The following is a 19,654-nucleotide window of genomic DNA, read 5'->3' as shown; positions in this document are numbered from 1 at the left end:
TATCAGCCAATAAAAATCACCTTAATCTTTCTCCTCGTACTTTTTTCAAGTCTCATCCATGATACTCAGCTAGTAGTTTACACACACACACACTGCTGGTTAATAATATATATCATATTACTGAGCTTCGTGAGCAGCAGTACTAGAAATCTGTTTAAACAACAAAAATAAAAAAAATAAAATAAAACAATGACAAATAATTAGTTAAAAAGGCGATTAACTAGCTAGGTTTGCTTAAAGTTCATCATGACTGCTCTCCTGCTCATCTGAATTGGATTGCCTATTCTTCACCTTTTCTGCCGCTTTATGCATTGCTTGTAGCATCACTTCTGCAGCCGATTCAGCTGATATTTCAGCTGTCCTTTTGCTTGTCCTGATACATTTCTCCACGACCTTCTTCATCATTTCACCCCCACCATTTTCACTCCTAGTACTCTCTTCTTGATCAGCGCTTCTAAAACTGAGCCAAGAAATATGAAAAACAAAAGAACATTAAGAAAACCAAACCTCAAATTACTAATTAGAAAGTAATGGTCGTTTCAAGGGAAAAAAAAAAAAACAACTCAGATGGTATTTTTTTTTATCTTACTCTAAATTTGGAGGATAAAACTGTATTTGCAAATCACGGATGATGATTTTGACTTTGTCCCAAGAATTACCACAGGATCTCTTCAACAACGATATCTGATCTGTTACTATCCTAGTAAGATATGGTGGCTCTTCTTGCATCTCTCGGGAAACATGATCTCCATCTCCAGCCACTGAAGGGATCTGAGAAGAGAGAATAATGAACAAGAGAACAAACGATATGGTGATTCTTTCACATGTATCCATTAGGATCGCTTAATAATTTGGAGGATTAAAAAGCAGAAGGGTTTTCTATCACAGTAGAACTGATCATTCTGTGTAAGTGGGGAGGTTATTTTGAAATGTTATGCGCGTTCCAATCCCATACAGGGAGTGACGTGAGGGTAGCATAATTCCGTGCAGATAGACTCGTAGTTATTTTAAGGGTTTTTTATTTAAAAATATATTAAAATAATATTTTTTTTATTTTTTTAAAATTATTTTTAATATTAACGTATTCAAATAATTTAAAAATACTTAAAAAATACTGATTTGAAATTAAAAAAATTAAAATTAAAATTAAAATTTTTAAAAAAAACTTTTTAAATGTAAAAATAAACAGTGTTTTAAAAACGTTGTTGGGAGATGATCTGATACAAGCCAGGTGCAAAATTGCAAGATCTGCCTCCTATTACTAGGCCAGCAAAATTATAGCACAGGAGGAGTGACCAATGAATAGGCGTGAATAGATTTGAATATGGTAAAAATGAGATGAGCCCCATCATAGTGTACCTATAGTCTCATCAAATATATATATATTTCTAACATATAAATCTGTATCCTTTTTAAACTATTACTTTTAACCCAGAGTCTAAGACGGTGTAATCGTTACCCCTCATAAATTATTTTAATTATATAAATATTTTAAAATGGTTATTTGATGGAGATAAAAACAAAAAAAAAAAGTACAGCGACCTGTCTATTCGGGCCTTGCCCCAAACGACAACTTTGCTGCTGTCCGCTAACAACTCGCCGACAGCTTGGTTGTCCACGAAGTTGTTTGGGTCTTGGCTGAACAACAAACCGTGGACAACTAGGTTGCTTATGCCTTGGTCTAAAAACAAACAGCGGATAGTCAAACTACTAGGAGCCTGTTTGGCTCTGCGGTTGAGCCTGCGTTTGACCAAATTTTAAATTTTTTTTTTGCTAAAATTGAGTGCGGTTTGTATTTTTTGGATCATTTTGATGTGCTGATGTCAAAAATGATTTTTAAAAAATGAAAAAACATCATTGACATGTATTTCGGCACGAAAAGCTGTTTGAAAAGCAATCACTGCCACACTGTCAAACACCCTCTAGATAGGTTGTCCTTACGGGTTATTTTAAAAAATATATGTTGCTTTTAATTGTAAAAAATTTAATTTTTTAAAAAAAAATATGCAACCAAGGAGTGTAACATTAAAAGAAGATATATGATTTAACTTTTATAAAAAACTTATTTAAACTATCTCAAATATTATATAAAAATCAAATTGTAAAAATCTCATTTTCAATCTAAAACACCTAGAAAACAATCTAAAGACATTGTTAAACCAATTCATGGTCACCAAAAAACCGCTCAAAAACCCGAAATCCACTCGGAACAAAAATTCTTCTAGAGCTCGAATATATTATTTTAGGTGTTTTCAAGGTAAAAAAAAAATACCTAAATGTAACCTCCTTCATCATATGAAATCTTTTGACACAAAAATCAACCATTTTGGTGGTCAGAATCTTCCCCAACGACTATTTTCTCTCTCTATGTCGAAATCTGGCGAATCCCTCTCTCTCCTTCCAATAGAAAAGGACTAAAAAAATGAAAATAAAGTTAGGTACCAAAATGTATTGTCTTGAAATTCAAGGGATCGGTCGCCTTATACCTAAAAATATGGGGGATTAAAATGAATGTTACAACAAAATATTCAACCCGCCCCTAATGTTACCCGAGATTTTCACTTCAGTCCCTTAGCTTTCAATTCAATCCTCCCTCCTAAAAAAATATGCAATTAGGAGCTAATTTGGGCTCCAAATAGCCAAATCGCGCAAAATAAAATTCAAGAACCAAGTTGAAAATTTTCAAAAAATGAACTGCTTTAATCCACTATAAATTGTGAAAGAGTGCATAATAATCTTAAAGGCTGATGCCTTTTAACTTTATATAATTTGCTATGTTATTTGAGCCTCGTTACTCGGGTTGGATGTTGATCCAAACCTAACTATCCCAGGTTGTGATGAAATCATAAAAACTTTGAATTGAATCTAGGTCTTTCATGATTACTTGATGAGCCATGTCAGAACTTGATCATTGTGTTATGATAGGATAAAGTGATTGGACTTGGTCACTGCTTGATGAGTTGAAAATGTGGCCAAACTTGGTCATTCTTGTTTGTTTTTGTGTTTTGCTATGCTATTGGTAAAAAAGTTGGCGCTTGCGAGTAATTGATGAGAAACGTTGGTGCCCACTAAAAAATAAGTTGACGGGAGATAGCCATTGACAAGAAAGGTTGGATTGTACTGACAGCTCGTGCATAAACACATAAGATCGAGCAACCATGTGAATTTCTTGGAAGTCGTCATTATGCATTATGGTGTATGCCAATATTAGATTCCAATAGGTTAAGCTAAAAAAATACATAGCAAAACATGTTGTCCTAAAATAGATAGCTTTTTATCCTTATAATGAACATGGTCAGTTTGTTCGGGCATGGCTTGCAAGCATGGCCTTCTTCTTCATAGGCTAGGCACATGAGCCCATCTAGATTCATACACCTAGTTTTTTATATATAGATTTTAAATTTAGATCTATTAAAATTGATTAATTAAAAATAAGTTTTTTCTCATTTCAATCGCTTAATAAAACGACCACAATATACTTGGAAATTTTAAAAAAAAATTGGCATCAAAGGGTATTTTTGTATTTTCACAATGATTTTCCGTTATTATAATGTCAGTTGAGGGGCAATTTGATATTTTATTAAATATAAAAATAATAAAAAATTAAAAAGCATGGTGAAACAACTAAAATACCCTTAAAAACAAAAATTTTAAAATTAAGTCAAGGGACCTTTTCATCTTTTATATATATATATATATATATATATATATATGGTGGCGGACGTGTGGTGCACTCTCTGGTGCATGGGATATGCCCGCGCCCTTTAAGCAGTGCCTATCTGCATCCAAAAATTATATTTTTTCATGTTATTGAAAGTGTTGTTGCGTTCTTTTCCTGGTGGAGCAGTGCATGTCGGCGGCGACAATTTAGTTTATAATTGACGGACCTTTTTTTTCCTTCAAAGAGGTTAAAGTTGAATAAAGACTAAAGGGTTAGGAATAAAAATTAAAAATAAAAAGAATAATGACTAAAGTTGAATTACCAACAACATAGATGACAAAACTATAATTTTCAAGGGATGAGAGAAAAAAAAAAGGAAAAAAAAAAAGGATCATTGGTGACAAATCGAACCATCAAAGCTGACACACGCCGCTCTACATGGAAGAGGACACGACATTACTTCCAACGACTTGACTATTTTTGGATGTCGTGATACACCGCACATGTTGTCCAAAGTTCTCAGGCTCCTCCTATGCACCTGTTCTTTTTATTTTAGGTAAATATCAAATTATCCCCGAGCTTATTTAATAGTAACAATAAAATCATTGTAAAAAGATGAAAAACTCCATTGATTTTATTTTTAAAATTCTTATTTTTAAAGATATTTTAGTTATTTTATCAATAAAAAAATTATTTATCTCTGATTAATTTTATCATTCCTAATAAGCTAGGTGAAAAAAACTTTAAAGAGTTACAAGTTAGTATTAATTTTTTCAACTGTTATTACACCGTGGAGTGTAAATGAGATATAGTGTTTTTCAAAGGGCAAGTAGTTCTTTTTAATTATTCAAAAAATATATTTAATGCTAATTTTTTTTAAAAAAAATACATTAATTAATTAACGTAAGCTCAATTTCTTTGAGACCTGGAAGCGTTGCCGTAATAAGAAAAATTCATTCTCGAACCAAATAAAAAATTAAAAACCCACCCCTCTCAAACGAAAAACCTTAAAAAGGAAACGAAAAGAAAAAATAAATTCTTAAATATTGAAGGTAATCTTTGAAAGCTAGTTTAGTTATCTACTCTGGTTCGATTCCTTAACATCACCAAACTGCTTTTGTTGTCTGAAACTTTAGAAATCAAGTTCTACTTTAGGTTTTGTCATTAGGGTTCTTGATGAAGTTCGAAAAATATTGAGCTTTAATAAGAAATTTGTTCTTCCTCCTCCTCTTCTTCTTCTTCTTCTTGTTAATTTGACCTTGTTTGATTTATTTGTGAGCCACAGTATGTCAGGAGAAGAGGAAGAGAATGCGGCCGAGCTCAAAATCGGAGATGGTAATACTCTACCTTTGAGTCTTGATATCAGTTTTACGTGCGATTTAGCAGATTTTTTTGATGATGGGTTTTGTTTTCTTTTTAGATTTTTTGAAAGCCAAGTGCTTAATGAATTGTGAAGTTGCTTTAATTCTTGAGCATAAGTATGAGCAGCTTCAACAGATGTCTGATGATCCTATGAATCAAGTATCCCAGTAAGTAATACAGCTATATTGTTCTGAAATTACTGTGCTGTGCATCTTTCAAGTCTGCGTTGCCGTACTTGTGTGTTTGTGTTCGTGTGTGTGATATGTGGCTGTATTGGTTGAGTAGCTTTTGACTTGTTTTGAGTTTAGCATATTCACAGACGGGCTTTCTGGTTTCTGTTTAGTTGGGTGGCATAAATTGATTCTAGAGGGGAGATGATACAAAAATCATGCAAAGCGTCTTCTTCTTTTCTTTTTTTTTGTTTGATTAAGCTAATTGAGCATAGATTTTTCAATCTCTTCTTCTCGTGTTGAGGTTGTCTAAATCATCTTAATGACAGTGAGAAGCTTATGGTCACACAGCTGCTAATCCCATCTTTCCTCTTTCCCCAATTATGATGTGTCTGTTGATTACTTTGATAAATAGGTTTAGTTTAAATCATGAATGTAGGAACTGGGAGGTCTTTGATGCAATGTTTTGGAGGTAACTTCATTGTAAAAATTAAATGATACCAATAAAGTTTTCCCCTGCTGGGGAAAAAAAATCTGCCCCTAATGGTTTGTCAAACAAGGGTGAAAACTGACGAGGTTTTGCATGCCTTAAATATACGTTTTCTCTTTTCAAATGTGCTTAAGTATTGTTTGTCACTGCATTGCAGAGTATTTGAGAAATCACTGCAGTATGTGAAACGCTTTAGTCGCTATAAAAATCCCGATGCTGTCAGACAAGTTCGAGAGTATCCTTGAACTTTAAAGAAATTCTAGAGTATTTGATAATGTTGAGGGTTTCCTTTTAATTATTCTGTCGTGTTTAGTTACCATGGATTCAAGTTTCTAGGATCTCACTTACTTTTATTGAGCGGCTGATCAAAGGACCATGGCAATTATTTTTCATCAGTAAAAGATGGGGGTGATTTGTTAGTTATAGGATGATGCACGTAATTGGTTTATAGTTTGTGTTCAAATTTCTAGTATCTTGCAGAATCTTTGTGAAAACTTAACCAGCATCCAGAATTCTTAGCCGATACCAATTGGCTGAATTTGAGGTAAATTACAGTTACACGATGAATTGAGATTTATGTTTCTACTCATGATACAGAATATCTTAACTTGCAACTATCTATTTTGTAGCTTTGTGTTCTTGGCAACCTTTGCCCGGAAACAGTCGAGGAAGCTATTGCCATGGTACCTTCTATCAAGGTTAGTCCTTTAAGACATTTGGTTTGGCCCTTCTATTTAAGACTACTTCTCGTTAGATCAATATACAGTGATAATGAAATCAACAGTGGAGACAAACAAATAAATTGATGCATGCTACCAATCCAGGCACTTTTCTCCCTCTCTAGTTCTTTTTTTTTTTAAATAAAAAATAAAACCAAGAACTTATGTTATGCTGACCATTTTGTTGGGGTTTTATTGGACAATGAATGTAGCCATTTTTCATGGTATTACTAGGCACTGTTATATTATGCGATTCTCATCATTCAAAGAACCTTTATGAACCAAATGTATTTTTTAATGTACATGAAAGCCGGACTCACAATGATGAAGCAATTGAGAAAATGTTGAATGAACTGTAATTGATGAATAAATCTGATTTGAACGCTAATTAACCAAATGTCTTTGTTATGTAGACCAAAGGCCGAGCTCACGATGATGAAGCAATTGAGAAAATGTTGAATGACCTGTCATTGATCAAGAAATTCGAATAGGGGCTACTATATCCCCTTCCTTTTCAATCTGGATGGTTGTCATCTGAATGTTAAAGGCTTTTTTGCTTCTACAAGAATGAGAGTGGTTTAAGCTGTTGATGGCTATCAGTATCGTTCTAAATTTCATCTGAGCCAAATGGTTTATACATCAGTCCTTATGGCCATGTACTGTGATACTGCTCTCACGTGACATTTGGTAATACTTGCACTTGATATCAACTGCCTATTCGAATGTTACAGTTCAGTCTTTGTTTTGACCCGTTTATAAATAGCTATATGATTTAAGACAAACTGAACCTAGAATTTACTAACTGCTGCATATTTTAAGTTAGCTATTTAGTTTGATGGAAGATATTTTAAGTTAGCCATTTTCGTTTCATGATTGTTTGAGAAACTCAACCAGGCGTCCACGAGAAATTTTTTTAAAAAATAATAGCCTTTTCTAGTAAATGGATTGGAATATTTTGCTTTTAAAAAGACTCAGATTGATAAAATTCTGAGCCATTAGATTTCAGATTCTCTTGAATTAACATGTTGAACTGTCGTAACGCCTGATTGATTGCTCAATTTCTTTATTTCTTCACTCTATCTGTCCTGGGGTGTTTCTCGACAAGTACTTCACATGAGTTCTGACTTGTTCCATGTTCAGAGGACCTTTCACTTGCAAAAAATTAAAAACCCTTGCTGTCTTGGAGGAGAGAAACGAGGAAAATTCCGACCATGACAACTTCAATGTGAACACAAACGTGTAACCAAGAGTTACCAGCTTAGAAGAGCTTGAACAACTTGACAGTACCTAGCAATGTCTGGTCTTCATTCCCAGCACCCAAACTTTCCCCAGCCTTTTGCTGTACAAAATGATTCTACACATTAACTATTATCAATACCACAGAAACCGAGAACAACAAAATACAGATCACTGTTACTAATCAATCGCAAAAAAAAAAAAAAAACTGTATCTTGGATCTCTACTCTTCAATCCAGCAGTATTGTCACACATCACGAGAAATAGCCATGGTGAGTTGACTCATGCAGGGTTTTCCCAAATTGTACCAAAACAGCTTCCTCTGCCACAATCCAGCCATTGGTTTTGGATTTTTCTTTATCAAATGAGTTCGAACAACCCTGAATAAACATAGAACATAAGAATTTTAAACTCAATCGGGTAGTGAATGCATGAGAATCCCGTTCAATTTAAAAGTTCAATGGATCTGACTTTTCCTTTTCTTGTGATTTTTTTTGCTTCGAGTATGAGAGCATTAGCAATTAAAGCACAACCATGTTTTTGAACTTTCTTGAAATTTTATTTTAGAATTCAATTATTTTTTATATTTTTTTAAATTGCTCAGCTATGTTTTTGAAATTTCTTGAAATTTCATTTTAGAATCAATTTTTTTATAATATTTTTAAATTATTTTAATGTGTTGATATTAAAAATAAATTTTTTTATATATATATATTTTAAATCAACCTCAATATTTTATTTTGTTAAGTATTTATTAATTCATTTAAATCCCACAATTTAAGGAAAAAAGCCACGTTTACAAATAAACCATCGAATTGTGAGTTGAATACACGCATACATTATGACAGGATAAGCTTGAAAAGAGAAATTGCAACACCGATTTTTCTTCTCAAAATTTCGGAGGAACCTTGACATGATGCGACCGCGCGTTTCCTCGACTCCGTTTCATCCACACCACATTTTTCATTTTCCATGGCAACAATTATATTCTCCAGCAAGCCCCAAGTTAATTTTCAGGACGTTATTTGAAAAGGAGCAGCCTGTGTTAGGGAGTTTAACACACACTGCCTGCTATCCTGCCCTATACAGATCATAACACGATCAAACCAGAAGCAAAACTTGGATCACAAGATTTCCCATCCCAGACTTTAACCAAGACCTGTATTTCTATTGCTATTATTTACAAAGGTCGAGTTCCTGGCACAAAATAGGCCACATCACTTCCTAAGATCTTTACAAGATAAAATTAGTTTAACAAAGTGTGATGATCAATCTATAGTGTATAGCAGCTCTCAATTCCATCTCTTTGAATTCTTCAACCCTTTTGACTTTTGTTTGGCAGCCTGAAAGGTCTGCATTTTTTGTTTCTTCCGAGCTTCCTTCTCAGCCTGTTATAAAAGACAACAAAACTTTGGCTCAAATCACCACCATTGTTTACTTTGTAACTGGTATAAACAAGTGGCAGAACTCACCTTCGACATCTTGGATTTGGCCTTTACTTTGGGAGCCTTGTCCTCAAGCTCCGCTTCGCGTTCAAGCTCTCTCACCCTTGCGTCCAGATTTTTCTCCAGATAATACTGTGAATCACAAAAATTTGGAGCCAACCAACCATTAACATCCTACATTTAAGATTAAAATGAACCCAGACTTCTACTTGTGCCATACGTGCAGGATTAGTAAGAAACTTTGATTTCTTAATCTTCAATGTATCAAGCAGTGATTCAATGTATCAAGAAAAATGTGGCCTCACAATATGATCACCCAAGTTCCATAATAAAAAAATTTACATGAAACAGGCATGAAAATATATGGCCCCCTATCTTAGAAATAAATATTGTGACTTTACTACTATCACTCTAGGTGAATAGTATGCCAGAAGATGCATAGTTGTAAGATGAAAGAAGAGAGAAGCAAAAGGAGGACTTACATTGTAATCGCCTGCATAATCCTGTAACTTGCCGTCTTTAACTTCCACTACTCTATTAACTATTTGCTTTATGAAATACCGGTCATGAGAAACTGTGATGACTGTACCTTTGTATTCTGATATGGCCTCCTGATGTCACAATAAGTCACATATCGACCATAATGTCTAAAGCAAAATAAAATGTAAAAGAAATGGAAACAAAACAAATGTGTAAAAGACCAAACCTCAAGCATCTCTTTTGAAGGTATATCCAAGTGATTAGTTGGTTCATCCAGAACTAATAAAGTTGAAGGTTTAACCATGAATTTGCAAAATGCTAGGCGTGCCTGAAGGAAACAGAAATACAACACTCAAGACTTCAAGCTTCATTAAAAGAAAAGAGAATAAAAAGGGAAGACAGCAAAATTAAAAGAATTAGTATAGAAAAACATGTGGTATAGTGTGTTCCATTAATACAAAACTATAATAACGAACCCACTCAACCAATAACAACAATCTAGTCATCAAGTATCAAAAGTCCAAAAGCATATTGAATTTGTCCATGCGATATATAGAAGTGCAAATATGTTAAAACTTTGGTGAGATTTATTATTTTTTGTGGATAAAATATACTTGCAAATTATTACAATCAGTGAATATTCAGAGTACAGCCACTAATAGGAATCATGTTCAGTTTAAAATATTTCCATTTCGGAATATCTCCAAAGTGTAATATTTGTGATTTTATTAGTTGTGAACTCTACTTCTAATAAGTTTAATATTCGTAAGTAAATGAGCAAAAGGGAAGTAAATTAAAAGCAAAATGACCAACTAAATTCTAGGAAGACCAACACAATTAGATGATTTTATTAGCTTTAATCAAAACCAACCACTAAAAAGATATAATAATGGTTTATTAGCATATCTAAAGCTTTGATAATTGTACTCTGTCATCTTTAGAGTGATTTCTTGCTAATGATATCAACATAATAATATATTCACTTCCTTTTCACTATAGATAGTATTCTTAGGTTCAACACGGGTACATGCTAACTAGTTAGTTCGTGGATATTTAAGAGATGACGCCAAATCTATAAAAAATGAGCAAGCAATTTAGAGAGATCTAACGTGACTTTCAAAACCTAAAGCTATTCATCAAAAATAAAAGGAAGATCTATCATGACAGGTGAGGATAGGAGACAATGTATAGGGGAGCCAGGAGAGTTCATACAAGGCAGATACAATGGATAGGAAACAATGTAAATCGGAACTGTATTTGTTGGTGTAAAATGAAACCCTTAATTGAGAAATAAGTGTATTTATAGCATAGAAGAGGTGGCCTTCACCCATAAGAAAGTTCTTGCAGTGAAAAAATAGTTGATGAAGAGGAACTAGAGTTTGATATATGTCACAGTGACATGTGATTTGATATTGAGTATCTATGAGTACAGAAAGGAAAAGGTGGCCATGCCAAATCCCCTAAACTCAAACCTTAAATTCCTTCTGCAAATATCTCAAGAATCCTATTCATCATGTCTAAAGAAAATAATACAAACGGATAGAGAAGAGGAATTATTTATGTGTCACATGCCCTGTGCTTAGAACAGAGTGCAAACTATGATATGCATTATACCTAGGAGAATATAACCTAACTTCATCTAGCTATATCTTGTGGATAGGGTAATCACACCGTGCTTGTATTGTCTTGTTGAACTAAACAGCATGTATCAAGAAGCATCAACAATCATAAATCGCATTGAAACAAACCCAGGTATCCATCTGCTTAAAAAGGACTACAAAACTATTGACCATGAGAGCTAATGAAGGAAATATTGTTTCTCATCTCATCCAGTTTTTCAGTTTATAATGAATGTTAAACACGTGTTGTATCATGAGCTCCATACAAATTAATATCTACTACAGAATAGAAGAATTTTTCAACAAATGGACGGGAAAAGCAAGACAAATTTCTGTCAAACAACCAATAGAGCATAGAGTGTGCAAAAGAATAAAGATGTGAGATTGAAGATTTTATAAGAGAATCTCAATTTAGTTTACCTTCTCTCCACCACTCAAAAGTGAAACCTTTCTATCAAGCATATCCACTTTGAAGTTACAACGACCAAGGAGTCCCTTTATATCATCAAGTCTCCAGTCCTCCGCAACTTCTTCCACTGTTTGAAGTACTGTTTTATCTAAATCAAGTGCCTCAGCCTATTAAGTGAATAGATTATACTCAGTTGATCTGTTTAACAATTAAAATTAGCAAGAAAACATGAAGGACAAGAAAGCCCATGATTAAAAGGAAATGGCATCTGATTGAGGAGTGTAATGCACCTGGTTCTGCTCAAAATAATTTGGTAGTACATTATGTTCCCCAAGCACAATTTCACCTCTACTTGGCTTCTCTAAACCCATGATCAGTTTCAGTAAAGTACTCTTCCCACATCCATTTGGACCAAGAATAGCAATTTTTTCTCCTCTTTCTATCATGAGATTTGTCTTATTAAAAAGCACCTGGAACAAAAGCAACCTATAACCATCAATAACATGTCTAGAAGATCAAAGGGAAAAACAGAACTCAGTATTTCAAAAATCATCTGCCCTGTAACATGGCTTACCTTATCCTCATAACCAAATTCCAAATTCCTAATTGCAACAACAGATCTTCCACTTCTCCCACGCTCTGGGAACCTGATCTTCATTTGTTTGCGTTGAAATGGCTTCTCTATTTGATCCTCTTCTTGAAGTCTCTCCAGTTTCTATGATGATGAAAAAAAAAATGTTTAAGAAATGTTAGGTGAAACTGAAGCAGCCAGGCAGGTTGTAGAGATTAGATGACCACAGTTGGTAGGGAAAGACCACTCTAGATATATATAAAAAAAATAGGATAGCTTTAAGTTTTTTTAACTGGGTTACCAGTCAATCCTACTTCCTTAAAATGATCTAGTTACAGAGACATAATAACAAGGAATAGTTATAGATTTGGTAAAGCACAGCAAAATTTCATGTGTTGGGTGTGGTAGCTTATATACAAAACACACGTAGTGGTAAACACCACCAAACACAAGTAGTAGGTTAATTTAAAAGAGAAGGAGACTATATCAGTCTAAACCACTAAAGAATCCTGATCACATTTGATTTTCTGAATTCCACTTGTCTTTTATTTTGAGCGGGATGCAGATATGAAAGGCATTACACCACTAAGATGTTCAGATTTTTAATAAAATTAGCACAAGAACCATCTCCAGAAGTTATACTACTCCACAAATGCATTGCAATTTTAAATATTGTAATTGCAACATTTAGATAACAGTAAGAAATGCAAGAATTGGTCTAATGGAAGGGAACATGCTAATATACCAGAGCATAGATTGAATATTTCTGGACAGTAGCTCATTAGATATCAAGAAGGTATTTGAAAAATAACCAAGAATAGAATATTTCAAAATGAAGTTTGATAAAAGAAAAAAAAAATGGAGCTCTTTGAACCTCACTGTACCTTCTCAGCAGAAGAAGCACGGCCAGAGTTTGCTCCTGAACCTAGCCTACTTATTAAATCTCTCGTGTGCTCAATTTCCCTTTGATGCTTCTCCCAAGCAGCAAGCTGAGCTTCAACCCATTCTGCTTTTGATATGATGTATTGAGAATAATTTCCCTCAAATGTCCTAGACACACCCATATCAGTTTCCACAATTTTTGTACACAATTGATCAAGAAAGGCTCTGTCATGAGATATGATGACCATCGGCACATCTTGCTTCTGGAGATAACCTTCAAGCCACTCAATAGTGTCAAGGTCAAGGTGATTTGTGGGTTCATCCAAAAGCAACAAATCTGGGTCCTGCAAATTTACAAGTTAAAATTTAAGTCAACTACCAACCATTTATTCCAAAGATCACGAAACATTTTTAGATGTAAATGAGCAACCGTTTTTTGTTGCTTCACAGCTCAAGTTAAGTTACTTTACATCATAAAGTGATAGAAATAGAAAAAAGTAGCCCGATTTTCAGTTATAACCAAGCTGCATCCACTAGCCATCAATTCTTCCAAAAGAATACAAGCATGTTCAGCAAATTCCGATATTTCCAAATAAAAAAAGTAACAGTTTCAACTACAACACTAATGCCAATCTATTTCCTGCAAGCAAAAATAAAAAATCACCGCACCATTCTCTTGGCAATAAATCAGTGTCAAGTAAAAGCATCATACTTGAACATTCTAGACACAATGAACTCAAACTTATCATTGAATCTTATACGCCTGTATTTTACCAAAGAAAAACCAAAACCACATTATACCTGCAGCAAAATCTTCCCAAGCGACATCCTCATCTGCCACCCACTACTGAAAGCAGCCACCAACCTATCCGAATCCTCAGGGGAAAAACCGAGCTGAGGCATCAACTTACTAATCTTTGCATCAACTTCATCCAAGTCCACAGCTTGTGCTCTTCTCTGCAACAAATCAAACTCATCCAATAACCTCCCCATCAACTCCAAATCCTCCACAGATCCCTCTATAGCCTTTTGCACCTTCTCCAATCTCTTAGCGATCTCCATTTCCTCTTTAAAAGCACTCATAAACTCTTCCTTCACAGTCCTACTCATAGAAACTTCAAACTCTTGACTCAAGAACGCAATCTTCATATTAGCTTTGGCTTTAATCACATTTCCTGAATCAGGCTCCTCTAGCCCAGTCATAATTCTCAACTGGGTCGTTTTGCCTGCTCCATTTACACCAACTAATCCAACTTTCTCACCCTTTTTCACTTCCCAAGTCACGTCTTTCAAAACAGTAACACCTTTATAACTCTTGCTTATATTTTCTAGCTTAATACCTGAAGATATCCCTGAAGCCCCACGGTTTGATTGCTTTCTTAAGCGGTTCTTGTCGAAATCAACATCCGAATTGCTAGAAAACAATGACTCTATGTCGGTTTCGGGTTCGGCAACAGATGTTTCTACCGTGGCCGTTGATAAGCGTGCTTTGATTTTAGAATTCGGTCTTCTGGTAGGGAAGTTGAATGAATTAGTGTTGTTTATAGTGAATTTAGTGGATAAGAGAGATGGGTTCGGTTTAAGAAGTGAGGTTTTTTGTTGAGGATTGAAAAGGGTTGCGCCGGTGAAGAAGGTAGAGTGGAATTTAGTGGACAAGTCCATGTTTGGTTGTGAGAAATTTGAGGGGAGATGATGGGTTTGGGCGGGAGAGTGTTCCTCAGGGCGGGCAGCGGTCTGTGTCCGTGTCCGTGTCTGTGTCTGTGTCTGTGGAGAGAAGAGGACCACTCAGGCCATGAAAGAGATACTGTTGCGTTGTGTAGTGTTGTGTGTGATGGTTTTGAAGCTGTTGATGGTATTGATTGATGTTAATTGCCAAGGGAAGATTGAAAAGAATTTTCCCCTTTGTTTTTCTGTCTTTTCTTTTCTATTTTTCTTTTTCCTTTTCTTCGGGGAGATGGTATTATTTTCAGTCTTGCCACTCTGTAGCTTAATATTAAAAAAGATTTACCACCCACTTTAACTTAAGGGTAAAAAAAATCAATTTTTCAAGAGTTTTGTGTATCCATTTTTTAAGTTATTTAATTTAAAATATATTAAATACACGATTTCATTATTCATGCCTCATAAAATTTGGATCAAGCACCGAGAAATAAAAGAAAGGATGGATTATTCATGCCTCATAAAAAAAATGCATGTCTGAGATTTTCACTGTTGGAAAATTTTGTGGCCATGGAAACAGATAACGCTCGTGCCAAAATAAAGTTCCGTGGCCCAAATTCTACTGACCGAGCTCGGGCTTCTTCTTTACTCTGTCATCTGTTGACACGTGTTATTTCAATGGAAACCTCGTCCCACGTGTTCAAACTGTAAACTAAGACAGAACAGATAGAATCATGTTTTCTTATCTTTTTCTTACATAGCGAAAGGTATGCAATCTAGAACCCACGGATTTCTTTTCGATCGGGCCCAATATTTTATTGAAATAATTACAAAAATTCTTCTAGTTTTATTTTTTTATATACTTTTATAAATTATATTTTTCATAATATAATTTATATATATTTAATTATAGTTTAAATCCTCAATAATATATTTTAGTTAAATTTTTTGTTTGATCCAAGATATAAAATGCAATTTATAAAAGTATATAAAAAAATTCAGATTAAATTATAAAAGATTTTTTGTAATTATCCCTATTTTATTTCTTTTTGTGATGTTCTTTTTAAATCCGGCTTTCATGTAAATTTTTGTTATTTCAAAGCGTTGAGCCCTTTCCGGCATTTGGGAGGAAAAGGTAAGGAAATATATATATATATACACACACACACACACACATTTTTAGAAACATAAGGATTTACATTGAAGATTTTGAAACTATCAAAATCGAAATGAAGAAGTGGAACATTGTTAGATCTATTAAATTTAAAATATATTTTACTCTCAAGAATTCGCTTTTTCATGAGTGAAATTAAAATAACCTATAACAACAAAAGAGTGGATGAATAAATGATTGAAAATGATTTATATATAACTTATATTATTATTATAAAAAAATAATTAAGAGGAATTAGTAAAACACCGTGATAAGTAAAAGATTTCACAGTGAATCTTTTTTTTATCCTTTAATTTTTTTTATCTGTTCTTTTAAAATTGTGTTGATTATTTGATTTTTATGTCTGCATATGAAGATCTCATAATATCAAGAAAATATTATATCGCTTGGTTTGAAAAAATAAAATTTAATTTTATTGATGTAAAAGAATTAGAGTTTTGAAGATCGAATTTGAAACTTATATTAGCTTTATGGCTAAAATAATGATTTAATTATATGTTTTGATGACAATATAAATACTAAATATAATAAAATATTATTTTGATATAGTTTTGATATATGCATATCACATAATTAATATCATAATATATTCTATACTTAATTTTTGGTGATGTTTTCTATTTTTTTTTAAACTTTGACTCTTTTTTTTCTTGGTTTTTTATCTGTTAGAATAGCATTTGATTGTCTAATAACCCAAATAGGCTAGCATGTGATTCATTTTTTTATTGTTTTTTTTTTTGAATTTATTTATTGTTGTTGTTTTTTTGTATTATTTAAATTATCTTTTTAACCAATTACTTGTGATTTTAATTTTTTTTTGACCTATCACTTTTCTACACCAGAAAAAAGATCGGCCGTGGCAAAGCATGTCCAACACATTTAATACATACTAGGATGCCTTGGTATTTTAATGTAGTAATGAACAGTGAAATACTAAGGGTTTTTTTTACTTTGGTCCTCAAAAGTTTTAAGAACATTTTATTTTAAAAAAAATCAAACTTAGTTTTTTTTTTTTTTCAATTTGATCTTCCAATATTGGATTTACCAGATATTGGACTTTATAATTTGTTTCATTTTACTTTCTATAGAGTTATATTTATCTCATTACTCGAATCATGATTTTTGTGGGTTAGCCATACTAGCTTGGTTTATTTATTTATATTTTTTTAATTAATTTTTTTTCTAACTTCATAATTTGTTTCATAATATATATATATATATATATATATATATGAGAGAGAGGGGGGAATTATGATTATTTTATTAATTATCATGATAATTTTTCTTAAAAATAGTTAGATGTCATGTCACAATAATGCCAATCAAGCACTTAATAATTTCGATAGGATATAATTAAATAATCTAAGCTCATTGTTGATAATTGAAATATTTGTGATATGTTTTCTTCCATGTGTCGTTTCATAAAAGATTTAAACCTTTCTTTATCCTAAAAACCTCAGCTGCAGCGTTTTGTGATTTCACTTTCAGCATCTTCTAATTTATATACGACAAATAAGAAGAGTTCCTCGCGAGGAGGACCGGTACAGGATACAGCATAAATTATAAAAAGAAATCCTAACAAAAAAAAAATATCCTTCAATTTATTGTGAGAAATCGAGCTAAATTACAAGGTTTTTTTCAACAAGGACCAAGCTGGATGCTTCGAGGAATATCAAGGACTAAATTATAGAAAAAAACCAACAGATCACGAGAAAAAAATATATTTTCAGTTGTATTTTATTGTTTGGGAAAAAATATTTTTATCATAAAATTTATATTCTTATTTAAGTATTATTCCAGTTTAGTCTGGCTTTGTTTTTTACTACAAGTATTATTCCAGTTGTCCATCAAGTGTTTTTATGTACAATCCCACTTATGCTTTTTCACTAGCTTTTTCATGTTTAACTCTACACTTCTATTGTATTTTTGTTTTTTCACTTTTCTAAGTATTTTCCAATCATTATTTAATTGATTGAAAATTAAATTTTGTAATTTTTTATATAAAGTGATTCTAGTCTAACATATCAAATTATAAATTTGAAAAGTTAACGAGAATTGACATTATTTTTTTATTTATTTTCTTCTTAACTTTGTAATTTTTTATCTTTTATTTTTTACTGAGTTATCCCGATTTCATGACTTGAGTTACAATTTTGATGAGTTAACTCTGATTGACTCATCCTTTATTTATGAACTTAAAGGTTTGTCATGCCAACTCGAATTAAATTGAGCTGATTTTTTTATCATTTCTTTTATTCAATTTCATCCTTTTATGTTTTATGGGATGAAAATTGAGCGATGTTGTTTGTCTTCTTTTACAAAAATATTTTTTTCATGTTTCCATCATTATTTTTTTTAATTTGGTCTATTTATTATTATTACTTATTTTTTTATCATCTAATTAAAATAAAATAAAAAAACTTATTTCACCAAGTTTGGTCAATGACTCGAGTCACATCATTTTAAAAAAAAAAAAAGCATTTGCACTATCTGAATATTGTTTTTGACGCAAAAAAAACATTGTGATGTAGCGCAGCCACATAGCTAGTTGGTTCTATTTTAAAGTATTTTTTTCCTTTAAATTTTTTTGAAAATATTAGCTATTACCAGAAACTTGGAAAATGAAATTGTGTTATACAGCCAGAACAGTGTTAAAGAAAAAAAAAAGGAAAACTAAAGTTATTAGCAGAGTTTTTTTCTTCAAAGTAGCACAATATTTTTTTTTTTGTTTAGAGAAATAAACACTTGAAAATTTATCTGGGAAAATGGTATAGTTTGGAGGGTCGCATGTGTTCTATATGTCTTTAAAGTCTCATATGTCATATGCAAATTCTTAAAAAATATGGAAGAGGCAATTTTATTAAATATTTACAAAAGCTATTTTCAATTTTGAATTCAAAAAATAAATAAACATTATTTTTTAGCATAACAATGATAAAGATAATATTTATTTAAATTTCAAAACTATTTTAAATTTTAAAAAATAAATCAATCTAGAACTTATTATCAATTAACATGGAACTCAGTATGTGTTAAAAAAATAGAATATAATTTATTCTCAAAGAAAAATAACCAACACTATGTGTTATAAATATTTTTTTATTATAGGGCCTGATTGATATTGTAATTAATATTTTTTTAACAAAAATGGAGAAAAACAATAACTGATTAAATAGAAAAAATATATAAATAAGTTGGAGTATTTCGGTGGAACTTAAATTACCACGTAACATATTACTATTATATTGAAACCTATCAACTCGGCTTTTTTTCTAACTTGAGTTTCAAATTTAACTATATGGGAGCTGATTCGAAATGAATTAGTTAATTTAATGGGTCAAAAAATAACTTGGATAATCGGTAAAAACATGACATAACTTAAAAAAAAACTTTAAAATGACAATTTTTTTATATTAAGACGATGCCAGGTTGGATCGATTTCGGTCACCCTGCGACTTGGGTCATGGGTTTCAATGAGTTTAATAACTTTTTTATTTTTGTAAATTATTTTTATTTAATTTTATGATAACATTAGATGTTTTCAAAATCGAGCTTCAACTGTGAAAAATACATTTGTTTAAAATTGTAATAACCCTATAAAAAAATAGAAAAAAATAAACCATAAACTCTATTTCTCAACCAATCCAATATTGAATAAGAATGAAATAAAAAAATAATTAGAAAAATTTAAGGACCAGAAACTAAAAAAAAAACATATTAGGTTTGATGGGTAAAGCCACTAAACCCGTGGATTGGGTAACTTAGGTCAACACGTCA

General features: G+C 32.2%; 3 protein-coding genes across 3 annotated transcripts; 1 reads left to right on the top strand and 2 right to left on the bottom strand.

Moving 5' to 3' along the window:
- Positions 1 to 93: 93 nt before the first annotated feature.
- Positions 94 to 991, bottom strand: LOC7486340 (uncharacterized). The gene is made up of 2 exons (XM_006382868.3): positions 590 to 991; positions 94 to 460 (listed from the first exon to the last, which is right to left on the bottom strand). The coding sequence occupies exons 1-2, from the start codon at positions 832 to 834 to the stop codon at positions 235 to 237; spliced, it is 471 nt and encodes a 156-aa protein (XP_006382930.3). The 5' UTR covers positions 835 to 991; the 3' UTR covers positions 94 to 234.
- Positions 992 to 4,558: 3,567 nt separating this feature from the next.
- Positions 4,559 to 7,184, top strand: LOC7477131 (DNA-directed RNA polymerase II subunit 4). Its single transcript, XM_024600845.2, has 7 exons — positions 4,559 to 4,713; positions 4,947 to 4,996; positions 5,082 to 5,190; positions 5,841 to 5,918; positions 6,194 to 6,227; positions 6,313 to 6,381; positions 6,816 to 7,184. Exons 2-7 carry the CDS (start codon positions 4,948 to 4,950, stop codon positions 6,891 to 6,893), a joined length of 417 nt encoding a protein of 138 aa, XP_024456613.1. The 5' UTR covers positions 4,559 to 4,713; position 4,947; the 3' UTR covers positions 6,894 to 7,184.
- Positions 7,185 to 8,757: 1,573 nt separating this feature from the next.
- LOC7486339 (ABC transporter F family member 5) lies at positions 8,758 to 14,903 on the bottom strand. The gene is made up of 9 exons (XM_024602255.2): positions 13,846 to 14,903; positions 13,047 to 13,388; positions 12,166 to 12,306; positions 11,882 to 12,061; positions 11,603 to 11,758; positions 9,790 to 9,891; positions 9,566 to 9,694; positions 9,111 to 9,215; positions 8,758 to 9,026 (listed from the first exon to the last, which is right to left on the bottom strand). Exons 1-9 carry the CDS (start codon positions 14,704 to 14,706, stop codon positions 8,931 to 8,933), a joined length of 2,112 nt encoding a protein of 703 aa, XP_024458023.1. The 5' UTR covers positions 14,707 to 14,903; the 3' UTR covers positions 8,758 to 8,930.
- Positions 14,904 to 19,654: the final 4,751 nt, after the last annotated feature.

Source organism: Populus trichocarpa, chromosome 5 (assembly GCF_000002775.5).
Source record: "Populus trichocarpa isolate Nisqually-1 chromosome 5, P.trichocarpa_v4.1, whole genome shotgun sequence".
Classification (NCBI taxonomy): domain Eukaryota; kingdom Viridiplantae; phylum Streptophyta; class Magnoliopsida; order Malpighiales; family Salicaceae; genus Populus; species Populus trichocarpa.
The sequence above is the reverse complement of the archived record's forward strand: the minus strand, read 5'-3'. Positions and strand labels throughout refer to the sequence as shown.